The sequence below is a fragment of the Chrysemys picta genome, chromosome 21 (assembly GCF_011386835.1).
Source record: "Chrysemys picta bellii isolate R12L10 chromosome 21, ASM1138683v2, whole genome shotgun sequence".
Classification (NCBI taxonomy): Eukaryota; Metazoa; Chordata; order Testudines; family Emydidae; genus Chrysemys; species Chrysemys picta.
The window spans coordinates 12,644,732-12,664,293 of record NC_088811.1 but is presented as its reverse complement, the minus strand read 5'-3'; the positions used below and the strand labels follow the sequence as shown (position 1 = coordinate 12,664,293).

The following is a 19,562-nucleotide window of genomic DNA, read 5'->3' as shown; positions in this document are numbered from 1 at the left end:
TGAAATCCAGCCCAGGGTCACCCCCCCATGCCAAGGGCGCTGCCAGCTGAGCTCCGCTCCCTCAAACTGCAGCTGTAGTGGCCGGAGGTGCAGCAGACCCAGCCCAGGTGGTGGTGGGCAGGTTCAAGTAGGAATAATGCCCCCACCTGGAGGCCTAGCTGAGCCCAGGGCTGTGTCCTCAGCTGCAGTCCTGAGAGTGGAAAGAGGAACCTGAATTGAGCCCCCCAAAGAAGAAATACAGGCTGAAATATGTAGCGAAAAAGGCCTTCTGGGTAGGGTTGCCAACTTTCTAATGGCACAAAACTGAACACCCTAACGCCGCCCCTGCATTAAACAAAATGTCGGAGCCTCCACTAACCTAGGCTGGACTCAAACCAGTAACCTAATTGTTGAAAGCCTCCATAGCCCAAAGCTAATCCCCCCCAGTCTTTGGGAAGGGGTCATAATAACCCTCTTACACCAGCACTCTCTTAGGTAGTTCTATTGAGAGATCAATTTCTTTTGTTTCCTTCTGGATTCTTTTAAAGACCTTTGCGCTTCAAAAGAGTAACATTAGGGGGCCATTCTTGAACTATTTAACTGAGATCCTCTGCCACAAAAAAAGCATAGGGCATACAGTCAAAATACAGTAAACAAATGGAACGTCTGGAAATACTTCATTGTGACAAACATGTACCACAAAAATTAACCCAAGCCCTGGACAAGACTGTTACTAATTAGGTATTTTTTCTTCTTTACAACATGAAAATAATTTATGAGGGTCACCATTTTCCAGAACAATATTCTAATATTTTTTAAACGTATCTGTTTTGGTAAGAATTACAGCTCCCCAGCATTGTAGCACATGAACATCTCATGAGCATGAATGCGTTTATTACAAACACCCACATGAGGGGAGAATAATTATTGTACCTTACTTCCCCCATCTGTAAAACAGCAAAGAGATTAGTCCTGGGATTTATCAAAGGTCCCATAGCAGAGCCCGGACTTGAACCCAGACTATGTGTCCTGATCTTTAACTACAAGACCACTCATCTCCTCCTCATCAGGATGAAGGACAAATGATCATGTAAAGACCCATGCTTAACCATAGTAGGGAGTGACATCGTTTTTCAGCATCTGCTTTACCAGTTACTGTAGATAACTTGGTGGATCCCCAGTATATCAGGGCTATGTGTTCTGTCGTTAATGATATGAAGTCTGCCTCTCCCATACAATTTAAATATACATATTAAAGAATCAAATTATTGCACACATCATTTTGTTAAGTTTTAATGTAAAACTTGCTGTTTAAAACTGTACATCATCTGTGAAATACTATGAGACCTCTATATTGATTCCAGTCAATTCCTGGGGCAGAAGAAAAAACATCAAATAAATGGGTAAATCTGTTGAATAAATACATACAACTCTTCAACATCTTACTAATGACTGGCCTGCACCGGCCATTCGTTTGGTGCAATTAACTTGATTCAGATTTTCATTAAAAACAGAAGCAAGTTTTGCGTTTTTTAGGTGATTGTTGGTGCACGGATTTCTCTCTCTTCTCTGTAGGTGTGTTTGTGGACATGCATGCGCCTGGGCCCAGAAAGGAAAAGGTCAGTGTCCCCTTCTTCTGTCCTATATTTGCTAATTAAAGTCAAAACACACATCTATCTACCCCAGTCGTGGAGCAATTCCTTCCATCTGACTGTAACTGCCTGGTATCAGAGGCAGTAGGCTCCACTACCTGGCAGTTATAAACAGATGGCAGAGTCACTCTAGAAACCCACAAAGAATTTGGTTTTAGAAGGTGGCTGTTCAAAATAACTTTTGCTGAAAATTTAGAGCTCAAGCAATATTCTAGTTTGGCAGACCTGAGGACTAAAGACTTCTATTTAATAATCAGAACAGATACAGCATGGGTGATGGCAGTACATGTTTCCCCTACACTGCCCAAGAAACATGCCTCAACCAAGATTCTTTTCTACATAGATTCTTATAATGGGCTCATCCCAGTAGAATTTTAGTCCCTTCCAGCAGTGCAATAAGCAACATGACTAACATCCAGTTCTCCACAGCCTCCCCTTTCTAAGAAGTCCCTTTTACACACACACACACTCTCTCTCTCTCTCGGTGGACACATTCCCTTCCAGCTGCAGCAAGATACGGTTGGGATGACATCTTTTACCTCTTCAATCTAATCACAGAAGTCAAGTATCATCAACCAACTATGGTTTGGCTAATAGGATCCATGGGGGTTATCATCATTGCTGTTTTTAACAAGGTGATGTGCTTCCAAGTAACTTCAAAGAGGTATGGCTAAGATGAACCTTAGGCTGGGGAAACTAAGTTTCATCGAATGCTACAGCTGTTAAGACTCCACTCCCTGATCCTGGAACCAGCTCCCTGATCCCACTCATGTTTGGAGCAGTGTCCAGAAAGGATTCCCTAAAGTCCATTTCTCTGTAAGATGCACATAGAAACAGTCTTGCTGCTGCTTGGAGAAGGGGCTTGTGGGGAGGGGAAAGAAATGTCCTGCCCCCAAAGAGCTGGATTTTCAGTCCAAGAAAGTAGTCCGGTAAGCCATCGCAGATAGTGAAGAAGTAAAGTCCAAGCACAGATGAGGATGAGTATCGGAATTGAAGGCACAAAGAATCTCTCCAAATTCTAGAACTACACTCCGACTTATTATCTGCAGTGTTAGTGGAGGCGATCTTCCAACAGTGAAGTCAAACCATCACTAAAAAAAATCAATATCCAAATAACTTTGATGGATGCCTTGGAGACTCAGCAGCGTTCCCTACTCCCACTCACAGTCAGCAGTGGGTGATGCTGGGAAAAAGGTCCTTCTCGTGAAGCATGGCTCTAAGGGTCGAGAAAGGACACTGCGATGTAACGGGTCCCTTTTGTGGTTGGAAGGCCCTCATGATAATGGGTCAGGCGACCCGGGTGCAGGAGGGTCCAACCCTTCCGAGGAGCTCGAATGGAGCAGTTGTAACGCAGAAACCGGCAGCCTCCTCCCTGCGTGAAACAAAAAGAAACAGGCATCAGCCAAGTACCAGCAGAGAAAGGATCCCTGTATTATCCCAACAGTCTCCTGATTTTCTGGACTCCCTTGTGATTGGTTGCTGGAATGTTCTACCACCGATCTCCCTCATTAGAAAATCCTGAAATTCAAACCCAATCACTGATTGCAGTCCCCTTTGGCATCAAGGTGCCCAAGATGGAGGTGGGGATGAGCTGGGAGGTGTTCTGGGTACAGCAAAGAGGAGAAGACCCTAGACTGGTCTGGGAGACTTCCAGACTGACCTTCTTGCAAGCACTTACCTCGTAATCTATCCCTACCCGGTTCAGGGCAATGTTGATGGTGAAGGTGGACGCATCATGGTGAGGCATTAAGGAGGGTTGCTCATCAGGTTTGTAACGAACGACAAAGGCCAGCTCAAACTGTGTCTGTAGGAGAGAAGAGAGGCATACACAGACAGTGCCACAGCACCCAGGGGGCATTCACTTCTAGGGGATGGTGTGTACATTGGTGTAATAGGAGTAACATACCCCTTAAATAAGGGAGAAAGGGGCATGTTCTTATGAAGAAGGATGGTGCACACCTTGATAACATACTCCAGGGTCATTTCCTCCATTATGGCACATACTTCGGTACAGTGCCCCGATGATATTGCCTCTCCGTGGCCATGATCATGAAAGATGTGTAGCACTCAAATCCCATTGACCAAAAGTGTTTGATGCCTACCTTTGTATAGTATCCTGGGTAAAATTTCTCTGTGATTGGAGCAATATAGTGCAGAAGGAACCTGTACCATTCTCTCTCATAGCCAATTTGGTTCATGTGGATGTCAATAGTTGGGACATTTTCATAACCCCCTAGTAGCCTGCTGTCCTGGAATAGAACCATAAGATTGATTGGGGACAAATATCTTAGATGATAAGTATGAAAAACAGTTTGACGGTAACCAACAAACATAATGCTCATCTATAGGGCTTTTCAGGATTGTAACGCAGGGAAGGATCATCTACATTTTATAGAAGGGAAGTCAAGGCACAGAGAAGGTTGGAGTCCAAGTTTTCAAAAGTGGTCTACTGACTCTGGATGATCGTAGTTGTCCAACTTTACAACCCCTTGGCTCTAATCTTCAGAGGTACTGAGCACTCCAATGCTCCAGTGGACGGCAGTGGAGGTTGCAGGTACTCAGGGCCTGCAAAAATGAGGCCTAGGGGGTCGCAGACTGATTTTCTGAGTGCCCAGCGACCACTTTTGAACATTTGGGCCTAAGTCCAAGATCACACAGTGAGTCAAGAGCAAAGCTCAGGGGTCCTGACTCCAGTGCCCTGCTTTAACCACAGGATTAAAACTCCCGCTTGTAGCAGGCTGCAGCCATGCCCAAGGACTCTGTGTAAGTGGTGGGAGCTGTCGCTTTGGAAACTCCAACTTTTTCTTACCGTGTTATCTCCCTTGGACCACTGGCCAAAGTGCTCCATTTCCTCCACCAACTCGTCACAGGCGACGTCAGTGAATATAGGGAACCAGTAAACATCGGGGCAGGGCTGGAGAGACAGAACACACGAGAATTCAGACAAACAGAAGAATGAGACAAACACAGACAGACATCGGGGGCTCTCCAGAAGCTACATCACACATGGGGTTGGGGGAGTTCCTTAATTTTGCAGGACAGCATCACGGGGCTGTTTGTTTCAGTTTTACAAGGGGGTGGTTGGGTCTTTTAAAAAAAAAAATTACCCAACAATGTGTTATGTAATTTATGAACAGTCCCTAGTTGGACAAGAGGAAGACAAAGTCAAGAGGAGGGAGACAGGGCTCACTGGAAAAACAGCTAAAATGTTAAAGGTTGAATCCTGCCTTCAGATTCACATGCCTTGCTCCCAGTAAAATTAAGGAACCTGGACAGGTGCCTCTGAAGGAGGGATTTGTCCCAAAGAATACTTTCAAATAATGACAGATCACGTTCTCTCTGAATCTGAAGTTCTTTTAGGCAGCACTGTCTCCTGTAAGCTACCTATTTCTGAGGGCGAAAGGCCTCATCATATGATAGTGACATGCCGTTCTCTCCTCCGCTGAGAGACAGGAGCAGCGTTTCTTACCGTCTCCACCAATCTCCCTTTCAGAGCTAGTGTGTAGTTTTCATGGATGTACTTTTCTTTCCAGTCCTATGGTTAGAAAAAGACAAGCAAAGCAGTCACTTTTGTGGCACGTGGCTAAGGATGTGGTGCCCGGGCATCACCCTCTCTCTCTCGTCACAGAAAGGGGAAGTGGAGCAGTAAACAGCAATTCACAGCATTTTCTCAGCTTTGAAGCTCCAGGGCCCAGAGGAGTTTCTGAGTGAAATGCTTTCCCAAAGCCCTGCAGTTATGCACCTAGGGAACCCCATCAGAGGGATGTCACACAGCAAAGCTTGGACCCTCCCCTTAGAGACACGGCTAGTAGCAGCGTTATCTAACAGGGAAGCTAGGGGGCGTATCCCACAGTGACAAGCCTGCTCAGCCCCTCACCTCAGGATTGCTGAAGATCTCCCAGAGGTCGTTGTGGAGATGAGTTGTCTGATAATTCTCCAGAGAGAGTATGTGTCCAAATTGGTGCCGGTTTGTCACGAACATGAAGACCCTCTGTAGGATGGAGGGAAACCATCAGGCTGCAACTATCTACAGTGGGAGCTGCTTCCCAGTGGCCATGACTCCATTCCCTCTGTCCACCCACCTCCCTCTCTAATCTTCACACTGGGCATCCCCTCCCCAGTGAGCCTTTATTGTTAAACCCAGACCCACCCTGGCTGCAGAGAAGACTAAACAGTCCTAGAGAGGGCCAGTGATGGAGGCAGAACCTCTGCACGTTTCATCAGCTATAGACAGAAGCAGGATAAAATAGCTCAGAAAGGTTCACTCGGCCTGTGGCTATATGCATGTAGCCTCCGGAGCTGCACGAGTGGATCCTAGAGTATAACTGAATTTAGTCCGTGTTTCTCAGACCACAGGAAGAGGTTCCCCCGACTGCATGTGCCTCGGGAAAGGCATGTAGGCTTAGTTGACGCCAGTTCATTTCTTTCCACCTAGGTATGTACTGTTGTAATGGTGCCCGGAAACCTGCCTGCAGAGTTGATTCATCTCCACCCTTGCTCCCTGCAGCCAGCTCCCTCTACTGACCTGATCCCGGACATTATGGCAGAAAGCCATGTCTGCATCTAGTTTGCCGCTGTGGAAGAGGTCTCCCTGGTTGAGCTGGGATCTCAGGGTGCTGCCTTTTATGACATAGATGCTGGAAATGTAGGGAACATTCCAAATCCCACTGCAAAATGGGGAGAGGGAGATTTAGACACCAAGTAGTAACAGGACAGAGTTTACAGGATCAGGCCGCAAAGGACTAAGGGCTAGATTTAATTGTGAAGGTATTTAGGGGGGAAAAAACAACAACAACAAAGCATTGCTGTTCTTTGGAATTTGGTTTGTCACAAAGTTTAAAGGGTCAGACTCAAAACCCCATAGCAACTAAACACAAGGACCTACACAAACCCAAAGAGGAGCAAATCAGGAATGCAAGCCATTCCAGTAATCAGCCTTTGGACATCTACAGCACGTTCCATCCAAGCAGCACACAGCCCTTTACAAACACTATTTAAAGAAGAATGACAACCCCTCCTCCCCACCCACTGTGGGACAGTTCAGCATCACATTCTCTATCCTTAGCAGATGGAGAAAACAAGGCACCAGGAGAGATTAAGCGATTTGGCCATCCAGTGAATTAGCAACAGGGCTGGGAACAAATCCCAGGGCTCCTGACTCCAAGTTCCCTACTCTGGTCACCAGACCTTACTCCCGCTATTGCATATGGTATGTAGAGGACAGATACGTAAAACAGCTCCTGCCTGGAAGGAGAGACTTCCCTTCCTTCTTTAACCACGGTGATGGTCTGCTACTCTTGCCCCAGGATCCCAATTGGCTTTAGACTGATTTCGGGGGTACATGCTCTCTAGCCACTGTCTATTCAGCAAGCCTTGTATTTAGGGGATTCTGACTGGCAAAAGTCCCTCGCAATACTCACACCCTCCGCCCTTGAACAATATCCACGTAATCCTCCGAACGGGCATAGTACCCATCAGGACTCAGCGCACCCCAGAAATTCGACCACAGCTTTCCGAGACGGCTCACCAATGGGGCAATTACCGGCCTGCAGGCACAAGAGGGAGAGACGATTGGAGGGCAGGATGCTGCCAGGGGAGGAAAGGGGGAAGATCCCAACGAGAGTCTCCGGGTCCCGTTTTGCCTTTGCTGACACAGATGCTATCCCCTCTTGACACCTGTGTAAGTAAGGGCAAACTGGGGCCCTAAGCTTATATCTAAACACATTCAGCAGTCAGTCCCCTCTGAATGGGATCTAAGGAGTTCTAGCAGCTGGAGACAGAGCTGGAAATCTTTCTTCTTGAGGAGCAAGAATCATTTCAGTAACACGACTTAGGTTTCTCTGATGTGTATCCAGCTCCCTTAGACTGAAGCCCCAGCTAAATCTCTGAGTCAGATACAGACATAACCAGGAACAGGTTCTGTTCTCTATGAAGCCCCAATGTTTGGAGGTTTTTGATGGGCCTGAAAAACTCCCTCAGTTGCTCAGCTGTTGAAAGTCGGTGTAGCATCACTGAAATCAATTTACACCAGTCAAGGATCTGGCTTCTTGGATCCAACACTCATGATCTTTAGGGATGGGGAAGAAAGAACTTGGACTCTGAACCTGGATATAGATCCAGATTTTCCAGTGAATCCCTCCCCTTATAATGGGCTGAAGCAAAACCTGCATCTGAATGTACCGCCTGGGATGTTTGAAACGTAAATCCAAATCCAGACCTCAACCCTGTGGCTTGGACCCACTTCTGGTTTGGAAAAAAAATGGTGCTGATTCTGACCTCTCTGTTCCCAACAATGTAGGCTCTGCTCCAAAGAGATAAGGGTAAAACTAGGGATGGTTTACATCCAGGGCCCACTGCATCTGAATCCAATAATCCAGGGAGGGGAGTTGGATAAATGGCTCCAGTTTGGGTCCATCTCTACTGGAGAAAACCCTTAAGTTTCATTCCCAGCAATGCTCTCTCTTCTCAGCCTCTTACACATTTCCCAGGAAAGAAGGAGCTCCCTATCTACGTTCCTGACCTGAAACCTGCCCAGTAAGGATCGCTCAGACTCACTTGTTCTGTTCAATCAGGATCCGTAGAACCTTTGAGTTCTTCAGAACCACTTCGGCATCCAGGCTGAAGTAATATTCACAGTCAGGATTCTGTCTGCACAAATCCCTACAGCCAGAGAGCCCACAGGTCAGAGAGAGAACAGTGACAGGACAGCAGAGATGACCTTCACTTTGCGGTCAAGGGGGCCCTCTCTTCTGGGATGGGGATGTTTATCCTTTACAGTCTGGGTGCAGAGCCCCTGACTAGGGTTGGGGGGAAGAGAGGGTTAAAACCCCATGCCTGAGTAAAGGAGTAGCAGGTGGCTGGCCCCTCATGGCAGGGAGGAGTGGGGCTGAGCTCAGGGGAGGATGTTTTCTCCATCAGGAAGGTGGACGAGGAGGGAATGGGTACGGGGAACCATTGCTTTGGAAGTTGAACTGAAAGGGGAACAGGCTGCACCTGAGGCTAGAGAAACTCAAAGTCCCCTGGATGCAGGAGCCTTACTGCTTCCGTTTGTTTGGCCCCAGGCAGTGGACGGCTGTACACTTAGCCTGGGAATCTAGCCTGGCTTTAGCCCGTGTCGGCCAGACAATAAGCTTGGGCTAAGTTCGTGCCTGCCCTGGACAGGTTGCAGGAAGATGGGGAACGTGGCTGCAACCTGGACAGAGGTTGTTCTTAGCAGAGGGTTTGAGAACCCCTTTGGCAATGAGGGCATCCAAGTGTGTTTGTAATGCTGTCACCCCAGAGACATTGCATCTAATGGGAATGCATGAGGGCATATGGAAGGAAAGGAAAGGAACGGGGGAATGGTTTGGGGTGTTACACAATATACCACGGCTGCACCAGCCATTGGTCCTGCAAAGCTCCAAGGCAGACATCTATGGAGGAAGCTTCTGCTGCTCTGCCCACAGAGGCCTGTTATCTTGGATGCAAGAAGCCTCTCCCTCGTGCTACTGAGCCCAGACAGAGGGTGGGGTGGACTCCAGTATCCCTATCGTCTGGCTTTTCGCACCGGCCTTTTCACTTACACGCCCATGTTCCGAGCATCAGCATTCTCCACGTGATCTTCCGGCCCAATCACTTTGACCGCGTGATATTCTTTGCCATGCTCCTTCACAAACGTGTCCACCCGAGACAGGTGATGTTGCTCCTGCACACAGAGGGAAATGACACAGAGCGAAGAGTAGGTTACACGAGCTTAACACAGGCTGTCTGGCCTCAGCTAAAGCTAGGCTTGCTGGCCGCCCAGCTCTCAAAGCTCTGGCGACACCAGAGCACGTGAGCTGCATGTACCCTCACCTCCATGTCTTCGTGGCTGGAGGTAATTGATGCACAGGCTTCTAGGAAAACAAAACATGAGTTTGTACCTGTCTTCCAGGTCCTGGCAGTCTGGGGAAGTTGCAAAGACTTCTGGGATATGGGAGGATATGACAGAACAAGGAGTAATGGTCTCAAGTTGCAGTGGGAGAGGTTTAGGTTGGATATTAGGAAAAACTTTTTCACTAGGAGGGTGGTGAAGCACTGGAATGGGTTACCTGAGCGGGAGGGGTGGAATCTCCTTCCTTAGAGGTTTTTAAGGTCAGGCTTGACAAAGCCCCAGCTGGCATGATTTAGTTGGGGATTGGGCCTGCTTTGAGCAGGGGGTTGGACTAGATGACCTCCTGAGGTCCCTTCCAACCCTGATATTCTATGATTCTAGGAGGCAAGCCATCCCTCACATGGCAAAACAAAGGGACAAGGTTGGTGCGGTAGTATCTGTTATTGTTGGCCCAATAAAAGATATGACCTCATCCACCTTGTCTCTCTAGCATCGTGGAACGAACACGGCTACAAAAACACTGCATAAGATAATCCAAGGCAGATGTTCCTTACATGGTTGTGGATGAAGAGCTGAGTGCGGTTCTTTGGGTACTGGAGGTTCTGAAGCCTCAGGAAGAACTGGGAGAGAAATGGAGTGGGCTGCTCGATGAAAATTCCAATCAGAACCAACGGCAACACATCATCCTGCATTCGACAAGAGGGTGAGAAGCATGAGGGCTGCTCTGCAGCTCCAGAAACCTGGCTACCCCCTCACCATCTCCAAGGTAACCCAAAAACACAATGTATTCTCTGGTTAGCATTAGGCCTCTGCCACTCTAAATATGCATCAACCCTTACCTTGAACCCTGTGAGACTTCTCAGGCCTTCATCACACACAGTGCAGCCTGTCTCGAATGTCCAGGCCCGAGGAATATAGTTTCCCAGGTAGTTCAGCTGCAGCTGCAAAGAGAAATCCCCCAAGTGCTTAATTACAAGGCAGGAGAAAATCTTAATCAGGTTCCATCACCAGCCTCATCTTCCTTCTCTCCCTGGGAGAAGGGGAATGGAATAGGATGCAAATCTGCGGCTCTAATTTCCTACGGTGGAGGATACTGATGTGCTGGGATAATGCGAAGGGGTGAGAGCACTTTTCAGTCTCCATGGCCCGGTCAGTCCTTGGCGTCTAGGTGCAGAGACTGGCAAGAAGGGGACCAAGGGTGGCAATTATTGTGATGTGAATACCTGTCCACCAGCTCATTGCACATGTAACCCGACAGACCACAGTCATCGGGATCGAACCTGGGATCTTTGAAGCTTAGTGCATAAGCCTCTACGACATGAGCTAAAAGCCAATTGGCTGTTAGCTAAGGCTATACAGCAAAGTCATTAATCTCTCTCTCTCTAAGTGGTCTCGGTGCCACTAGGTAGGACAGAACACCACACCCAGAAGGTGTGTGGGTTACACACGCTGGCCAGTCATTCCTCAAGTGGGGACGCTTTCAGTCACTGCTGATCTTGGTCTTGATTTGACCCAGTGACCAAGAAGTAAAGAGCTCTGCATCTTGCTGTCATAGCAGGGGGCCATTCAATCCCCCCATCTGTGAATTTATGCGGGAAGAAGTCAGTGCGTGAGGGATGGATGCCTGATTTCCCAGCATTCCCTGGGCAAGTGCTTCACCACCTCAAGCCTAAAGAGGTTATTTGCCTTGGTTTCATACCCAACCTTTTCTTTCAAGGCTCCTGCTTACCTTGGTGGGTCCATTGCCGTGGATCAGGACTGGGAGGGTGTCGTACTCTACGTTTCTTGCTCTCACGCGTGCATTTTCAAACTTCAGAACCACCTCATCTAGAAATCACATCACAGCAATGTTATCTGCAGGAGGCTTTAGGAGCAATTTGGCCACACAATGCCCTAGCCATCCCACACAAGCAATCCCTGGGAAGCCGGGAGAGTGGGGCTGGATAACCATCTATCATATTTGTGGGGCACAGACAATCCACGGAGGGAGAGGAATTGTTTAGGGTGGCCCAAAGGGGTAGAATTAGGAGTGATGAGATGGAACTTGAGAAAGGACAGGATCAGGGAAGGCTTTGAAGAGTGAAATCTATTAAGCCAGGGGTGGGCAAACTACGGCCCGTGAGCCGTTTTAAGCTAACCCGCGAGTTCCCGCTGGGGAGCTGGGACGGGGGCCGCACCACACAGCTCCCGGAAGCTGCCATGGCTCCGCTCCGAGGGTCAGGGGCCGCTCCACGCCTAGGAGCCGGAGAAGGGACATGCCACTGCTTCCGGGAGCCGCTTGAGGTAAGCGCCACTCGGAGCCTGCACCCCTGAGCCTCTCCCCATGCTCCAACCCCCTGCCCCAGTCCTGATCTCCCTCCCGCTCTCCAAACCCCTCGATCCCAGCACGGCGCACCCTCCTGCATCCCAAACCTCTCAGCCCCACCCCAGAGCTCACACCCCCAGCTGGAACCTGCACCCCTTCCTGCACCCCTGCCCCAATTTTGTGAGCATTCATGACCCGCCGTACTATTTCTATTCCCCAATGTGGCCCTTGGGCCAAAAAGTTTGCCCACCCCTGTATTAAGCTGTAGGGCAGTCTCCCATGGGGAACTGGTAAAGCCTCACTGATTGCATCCTTTAAATCAAGACTAGGCAAAGAATATGTGGTGAGGAACAATTCTGCACCAGCAAGGGGGTGGGGAGAATCCAGACAAAAGCAGCTTTTCCACCTCTGAATTCTGTGCTCCTCTATGTCTGTCTGTCTGTCTGGCACATCCCCAGATGGCATTATACAGTGACTGCAGAGTGACTAGCCAAGGGGTCTGTGTAACTCAGCTATCAAAAAGGGCTAAAGTTCAGGCACAAAGTCCAATCACCCACAGTAACAAGGACCCTCACTCCTACACCGCCCCCTGGTGGCCCAGTGCAGTGTCGCCATCGCGTCTCTGCCTCACTTTCCCCAAATGAGGGTTTTAATAAGTTCACTGACGCTTGTATCTTGAATAGTGCCTCTTCAGGGGTCTAGCTTGTTCAACCCCAAAGGCGGAACATCACACAAAAATGCCTCCCCCTGAGGGTCTCTAGTGGGAGGAAGGAGGGCCTGAGTCAACCTTAGTCTGTCAACTCTCGTGATGTCCAAGGCCCCTTACTGGTGAGGCCTTCGTGACCTGGAACCCTCTTCTGGAGTCAGGGGCCTCCTGTCTCTAGCAGCAGAAGGGTCCCTTTTCCTGGGTCAAGGTCTCCCCACAGAGGCCAAACCACAAAACCTCTTCCTCACGACATCATATAATTCCTCTCATCTAGGGTTCCTGCTGTTGCCTGGTGGAATCTTTCATGGGAGCCAGGCTTCTCTGAGACTTAGCATTCACAGGCCCTTCCTTCTGGCCACTCTCTCACTCAGGCGCATTCTCCCCGGGTTTCCTTTGCTGGTGAGCCCCTCTCACCAGGTTCCCCCCAGGAAGCCTTCTATGTAGACATTTTCTCTTCCTGCAGTCTGGGAACTCTTCCCCTCCCTCAGGGCCCTGTTCATCCAGCCCTGTCCTGCTGGGAGCAGCGACCTTTTATCTCACTGAGGTGCTTCCCTGTCTAATTGATTGCCTCTCAGTAACTCAATGAGTGACCTAGTCCCAGGTGAACCTGAGCTGCCTCACTCAGCCATCAGAGATAGGCTGGGCTCCTGACCCCTCCACAGGGCCAGCTACTGTCTGACTCCCACCCTTACCAAGATAAGAATGGGACCCCAAAGTCCCCCCCAATGATAACTGCCTAGCTAATTAAAATAAGGGGAAGGGGAGAAGAGATAAACTAAAATAAATACCTATATTTCTCCGCTCCGGGAGAACAAGTGGATAAAACTTTCCAAGGGTGGAATAACCGACTGGCCAAAAGCACGGTACAGGTGAGTGAGTGCTCGCACACGGCCCCTGAATGCATCTCATCAGCTCCCCACCTTTCAGGCCATTCAATCCAATGTACTGAACCAAGAAGGCAGGCAGGTGGCCCTTGCCCTGGGCTGTGTGTTGCTAGCTCCCTACCAGTTTCACTCCCCAAAGCTAGTGTACTTTGACATGTGTGGGGATCAAAGTGGAGAGGAGGTGTGGTACAGAAAACCCGACCTGCAGGCCTAACTGTGGAGCTGGCATTGCAGTGAGAACCAGGCTGGGGATTGCAAATCAATTCCAGGAGTCTGGGCAGAGGTTTTTAAACAGAAACCTGCTCTGGGGATGGATTCTGGACTTCAACCACTTCAGCCTCAGTGGGACTGTTTCTAGCTGCTCTGCACTCTCCAAGGAGGAATAAGCTCTCTCTCCCCGTCCCCTCCATCTCACCTAATGCTCCATTCAGGTTCTGGAAGATCCGGCATCTCTGATCCAAAGTGATGTTGATATTTTCCTTTAAAAGAATGAAATAAAGAACCTCATTTAGAACACACCGAGGCATACGCTCTGCAAACAGATGGGTCATGCCAGCCCTCCCACTGCCCCTCTATTCATTGCAGAAAACACTATGAAACCAGCCTCCCTTATTTCTCAAACTCTCCATGCTTCAACCTCCCTCACGGATCTAGGCCCAGGTCCTTAGCTGCTGTAAATCAGTTTAACACCATTAACTTCAACCCCCTGGGAGCCCTGAACCTGCTCCCTGGTCCCTCCACTCATCACCACAGGTTTCATCTCTGCCCCTTCACCCAGTCTCACCACTGCCAATGCAAGAACCTGCTCCGCTCTATCTTCTGAGCTCTAGACTAGCCTCCTCCACCTGCAGCAGATGCTCCGTCTCTTTTCAGATCTCCTATGAAAATAACAACTCTCCTTGCCTACGTTTCTTCATGCTTCCCACCCTGGGCTATTGTTGATTGTTAACTGCTTATAGCTTCCCAGGGCATGAAAAGACGACAAATAACAGCACACGGATGGAAATATGCCGGCCTGCCTGTACAACAGCATATGAACCACGTGTCATGAACCACAGCCAGGAGCTCAGGTTTGGCAAACATTTCTTTTGTGGTCAGTCTCCGGCTTCTATCTATCTTCCAGTGACAGGGTTGTGCTTGTCTCAAGTGCTGCTCATGTTAGCAGTGTTAAACCACAACTTAGCAATGGTTTAAGACTGGGTGGCAGATGTTGTATTTATACCAGGCGGCTTCAAAACCATGGTACATTGGATTTCATCAGAATCCCACTCAAACCTAGGTCTGACTTAACAATTCACTGCCCCTCCAAGCATCACCTAAGATACATTAGAATAACTCTCAGAGGGGGGAGAATGGATGTAACAGTATCTGGATTTTGAAAGCCCTGTCAATAGAACTATTCAACTCTGGTCTGGCTTTGCGCCAGGACTTTAGCTGAGATCATTAAAGAGAAACAATTATGGTAAAAGTTATGGGCCGGATTCAGACCTGGGGATAAGTACGTGCAACTTTACTGGCTTCTCCTGGCTTTTTGCAAATAGCGGACTTCGCTTTCGCTTTTCTTTATCGTCACAAGTTTCACTTCCTGGTTCCTATGCTCTTGCATAGGAATATTTTGTTTGCAAATATTTGGGTCACAAACACTCTAGGAGAATGTTTCCTTGTTCAAAGATAATGTGAATGTGATGACGCCATTGCCATTGGTATTAAGTGACATGAAACCTTGTTTTAAAAACTCCTGCCATCTGGGTCAAATCTGATCAAACAAAATGGGTCACTGTACACATAAGTGAACATTTACATGTGCCAGTGCCAGTGCCAGTGTAATCCTTATTGGGGCAAGAAAGAGAAACCTAGGGAGACATCCTAAGAAGAAGGGGAAAAAACAGGAAAATACTGCTGGGATGATAGGCTCCTAAGTGGTCAACCTCTTTTACGGCCAGCTGGGACGCCGCACGGGGGCTGGGGGATGCCACACCAGTAAGTCTGGAAATGAAAAACACACTGCATGCCCCAGAAAAGGGTTCTGGCTACTGGCCAGATGCGGCACCCAATCCCTCCTAAACTGCATCGCCTACTCACACGTACCCTTTTTTCCGGATCCAAGAAGATATTGGTGTAAAAGAGCTGGTCGCTATCATTGTCAAGGCCTTTCCAATCCTCCACAAGCTTGTTTAGGTTAGGAGCGTAACCTATGAAACCTGCGGGAACAAGGCAAAGGGGGAAGAGAGTCAGCCTCTCAATCCAGCCAGCCTGGAAGGGAACATTCTCAGGGACTCAGACATGTGGACAATGTCTCAGTCCCTTCTCCAAGGGGACATATACACTGTCTCAGTGCCCCCCTGCAACACAGCACAGATACACAGTTTCAATCTCTCTGCAAAAGCCTGCGTGCATACTCACTCTCCCCTGCCATGGGTCATCAGTGGGGATAGAACCCTTAATCTTCAACACCCAAAGCACAGGCTGCTGTAACCTGAGCTAAAGGAGTATCCCCCTAGCTAAGAGTAAATTGCAGGTTCTTATCATAGAATATCAGGGTTGGAAAGGACCTCAGGAGGTCATCTAGTCCAACTCCCTGCTCAAAGCAGGGCCAATCCCCAACTAAATCATCCCAGCCAGGGCTTTGTCAAGCCTGACCTTAAAAACCTCAAAGGAAGGAGATTCCACCACCTCCCTAGGGAACCCGTTCCAGTGCTTCACCACCCTCCTAGTGAAAAAGGTTTTCCTAATGTCCAAACTAAACCTCCCCCACTGCAACTTGAGACCATTACACCTTGTTCTGTTAGGATCTTGAGGATACTCCTTATCCTCTAAATGGGCTGCAGTCAGTGGCGGGAGACATATTTGCAAGTGCCTAGCTTATGTGCTATGCATGTGTACACACACGGTGTCAATTCCCCTCTAATTGCACAGTACTTTTCTGCCGCCCCCACCGCTCCATCTTCTCCAAGAGCCCTGTCTCCCGGAAACACAAAGCTGGGAGACGCTGACCTGTCTCTTACCTCCAGAACCCAGGAAACGCTTGCCATCTTGCACCGGAGGGTACTTGGCTTCCAGCCTCCGGTCAGGGTAGATAAAGGTCTCTGCTGAGAAAACCACCTTGCTCTTGGCCTGTTTGAACTTCTTCAGCAGTTCTGCAGGGCCCGATGCAAAAAGCACATCATAGCTACAGGAGCAGCAGAGCACGGCAGAAAAGAGAACAGAACAGGTCAGGAAGAAAAGAGTGTGAGAAACAGAAGATTCTCTAGGAATCCGTTTCTTTTAACCCTGCGCTACGGCATTACAATCCCTGCAGTCATTACAGGCATCAGTATGGTCCAATAATAGCCCGATGGAATCCCAACACCGGAGGTTTTAAGACCACGTTGGATAAACCCCGGTCAGGGATGGTCTAGGTTTACTTCGCCCTGCCTCAGTGCAGGGGGCTGGCCTCGATGACTTCTCAAGGTCCCTTCCCGTCCTATTTTTCTATGGTTCTGTGAATACTCGTCGAGCGGGATATGGTACTAGTTCCAAACTAACCTCCTGTGGGTGAATAACATGCTGAGCTTGCAGGTGGATTGTTCCTTACATCCCGTAACACCCAGGGGATTTGCCTCTACAGAGCTTTCCCTCCACATCCTCGGAGCCTGGGGCAGACGCTGGTATCCCAGACCTGTCCATTGTGGGTGCTGGGACGCCAACTCTGGCATCTGTCAGCCCACTCTTTTATTTCTCTTCACCGCAGACTAGTTCCTAGCCCCCAAGCTGCTGCTGGCCTGGCTCTCTGCCTCTCCTCGCCAAGCAGACAATTCCACTGGGAAAGGCCAGGCCAGAATGGCAGACTAGCTCACTGATCCCTTGGAGGCCAAATTCAGTCTGACGTAAGCAGGGGTAACTCTATCATCCTTACACAAGAGTTGGATTTGGTCCACTGCAGTCAGAGCTTCCCAGCTGGCACTGATGCATTTAACATTTGCAGTCAGCCTGGTGCAGGGAATCCCAGCAGGCAGGAATTCATCTTCCCCAACCAACCTCCTTCAGCGTTAATCACCCCCGGTTAAGAACCTGCCTCTCGGCTCAACTCATGGCAAATCCCTTCGGCCCCATTTACCTTTCTGTGACGAGGATGATCAAGTCCTCCTTATCCGCATACTCCTTCAAAGCTGACTTCAAGAGACGGACCTTCTGCCCACCTCCTGCTGCCGCCTTGTCCTCACCACGCCACTCCTCATCCAGCCCCAGCACCTAAAGGGGGACAGGGTATCTTTTAACAAAGGGTTCACGCTACACAGGCAACAGCTTATTTCCCCAGCATGAGTCACTGTAAGAAATGGGGTAGGAGGACCAGCTGCCAGAGAAACTCACAGCTACTTCACTGCTGGCCTCCGGTTAGACTTTTGGCAAGGAGCAATGGTGCAGGGGCGCTGGCTGAGGAGCAACTCAGTTACACCCGTCCTGACCTTTCCCAGTGCAACTCACTGTGGGCAAGGGTGTAAGGACACTTGCTCTGGTGGACACGCAGCTACTGCTGTGCCATCCTCTGCCACTGAGCGTCACCAGGAGAAATGGCGCGGGAGAGCTGGCGGCGACGAGCTTTCACGGGGGTCTCTCTGTAGGGAATGCTCAGGGACAGGGGCTGGCTCGCCGTAGCGGTTTTTGAGTCACTGCGGCGGGATGCTACACCACCATGAAAGCTTTCTGATGGAAACGTTGTGTTGGGGCGGGTCCCTTTGGAGCAGCTCCCGAGGATCTCCCCTCAGCCCACCTATGGGAATGAGGAAGGGAAGCCTGGTGTACAGCAGCTCACCGTCCCAGCCTCTGTCAGCCAGAGCTGTCCCCGGGAATGCCCTCCCTGGGTGAGTTGTCTATGATCCCTGAGAGGACATGCCCCCGGCCCCCTCCCTCTCAGGAGAACCATCTCAGAGTTCCCCTTTCACTGTGCACCAGAGGCTGCAGGGCTTCACCTGGACTTTGTAGTTGAAGAACTGGGCTGATCTTTTGAAGCGTTTGAATCCCTCCGTCTCCTGGGTGGCCACAGTAAGAACCAGCAGGTTTTCTGTCGGCAGGAGAAAGCACAAGGTAAAGAGAGACGTTCGGCCCTTATCTGTTTCACAGTTTAACAATCCCCCTTCAAACAGAAGCTTTGCTATTAGAAACAGGGTCAAGGTGGGGACTGACAGCCTGAAGGCCCCAACTGACTTCATGAAGGTAGGTAGTGTGGGGAAAGTTGAGGCACAGAGGGGACGTCCACACTGCAGCTGGGAGCGAGCCTCTCGCCCAGGTAGACAGACTCGCTCTAGCCGGTCTCGAGCTAAAAAAATAGCAGTGTGGATGCTGAGACTCGGGCTCTGACCCCCTAGGCTTGAGAGCCCAAGCGGCTACGTCCACACTGCTTGTTTTAGCAGGCTACCTCAAGTCCCACTAGCGTGAGCCTGTCGACCTGGCTTGGTCCAAGCTGCCGTGTAGACGTACCCCCAAGAGGTTAAGTGACTTTCCCAAGGCCACATGGCAAGCCAGCCACAGACGCAGGAATAGAAACTGACAGAGTCTTGATGTCTTCTTCACTAACCACCCAGTCTGACTGCCTCCGTACAGCCTCTGCTTTGCATTGCGACAACACAGTCCTATGAAGCACAGACTAAAGCAACGTCTGACTTGAACACAGGGTCAAATGTTTGCAATAGCAAAGTCATGCTCCACTGCGGACTCTCATCTCCTAAGTTTGGACCAAATTCTGCATGCCCTACTCTACTGATCTCAATGTGGGTGGTGTGCTTCTGTCCCTGGGAAAAGATGGCTCCTAAAAAACGGTCAGGATTTGATTCACAGCCTGGAGTCCACTGGTGGAAGCCGGGCTGCAGGCCGGCAATGGTGGAAAGCCATTCTGGAGGTGCACCACGACAACGCAAGATGCCCACCCACAGCACTGCTCCACTGGACCAGCCAGCCAGCGTAGCCCCTGAGTGGGGCCAGTCAGAGACAGAGCCTGGCTAAGGAGCCCTATGCTAAAACGAATGAAACCAGTGTCATTACATTGGTACAACCGAGGTCAGAAGCTGGCCCTGCACATGAAGTGTGATACAAAACTATCATTTCATTGCACAGCTTGTGAGACGTACACAGAGAACACAACTTACTGAGGGTTTCTCTAGTAACGTCAAAGCCTCACTTTCCTCAGACGGAGTTTAAAGAAAATTAA

The 19,562-nt window shown here is 49.6% G+C and overlaps 1 protein-coding gene across 2 annotated transcripts in view; it reads right to left on the bottom strand.

The window, feature by feature from the left end:
- Nucleotides 1-1,256: 1,256 nt before the first annotated feature.
- The window catches only part of PLOD1 (procollagen-lysine,2-oxoglutarate 5-dioxygenase 1), a 53,555-nt gene continuing 35,249 nt past the window's right edge, over nucleotides 1,257-19,562 (bottom strand). For both annotated transcript variants that reach the window (XM_065575319.1, XM_008167218.4), the window contains exons 2-19: nucleotides 18,328-18,419; nucleotides 17,475-17,608; nucleotides 16,384-16,547; nucleotides 15,467-15,579; nucleotides 13,794-13,857; nucleotides 11,213-11,310; nucleotides 10,323-10,424; nucleotides 10,038-10,169; nucleotides 9,194-9,315; nucleotides 8,187-8,291; nucleotides 7,052-7,177; nucleotides 6,157-6,298; nucleotides 5,509-5,622; nucleotides 5,101-5,166; nucleotides 4,441-4,545; nucleotides 3,734-3,880; nucleotides 3,310-3,435; nucleotides 1,257-3,003 (exon numbers count right to left, since the gene is read on the bottom strand). In XM_065575319.1, the coding sequence (XP_065431391.1) occupies nucleotides 2,848-3,003; nucleotides 3,310-3,435; nucleotides 3,734-3,880; nucleotides 4,441-4,545; nucleotides 5,101-5,166; nucleotides 5,509-5,622; nucleotides 6,157-6,298; nucleotides 7,052-7,177; nucleotides 8,187-8,291; nucleotides 9,194-9,315; nucleotides 10,038-10,169; nucleotides 10,323-10,424; nucleotides 11,213-11,310; nucleotides 13,794-13,857; nucleotides 15,467-15,579; nucleotides 16,384-16,547; nucleotides 17,475-17,608; nucleotides 18,328-18,419 (2,108 nt within the window). In that variant the 3' untranslated portion in view covers nucleotides 1,257-2,847. The remainder of the gene's footprint in view (nucleotides 3,004-3,309; nucleotides 3,436-3,733; nucleotides 3,881-4,440; nucleotides 4,546-5,100; nucleotides 5,167-5,508; nucleotides 5,623-6,156; nucleotides 6,299-7,051; nucleotides 7,178-8,186; nucleotides 8,292-9,193; nucleotides 9,316-10,037; nucleotides 10,170-10,322; nucleotides 10,425-11,212; nucleotides 11,311-13,793; nucleotides 13,858-15,466; nucleotides 15,580-16,383; nucleotides 16,548-17,474; nucleotides 17,609-18,327; nucleotides 18,420-19,562) is intronic.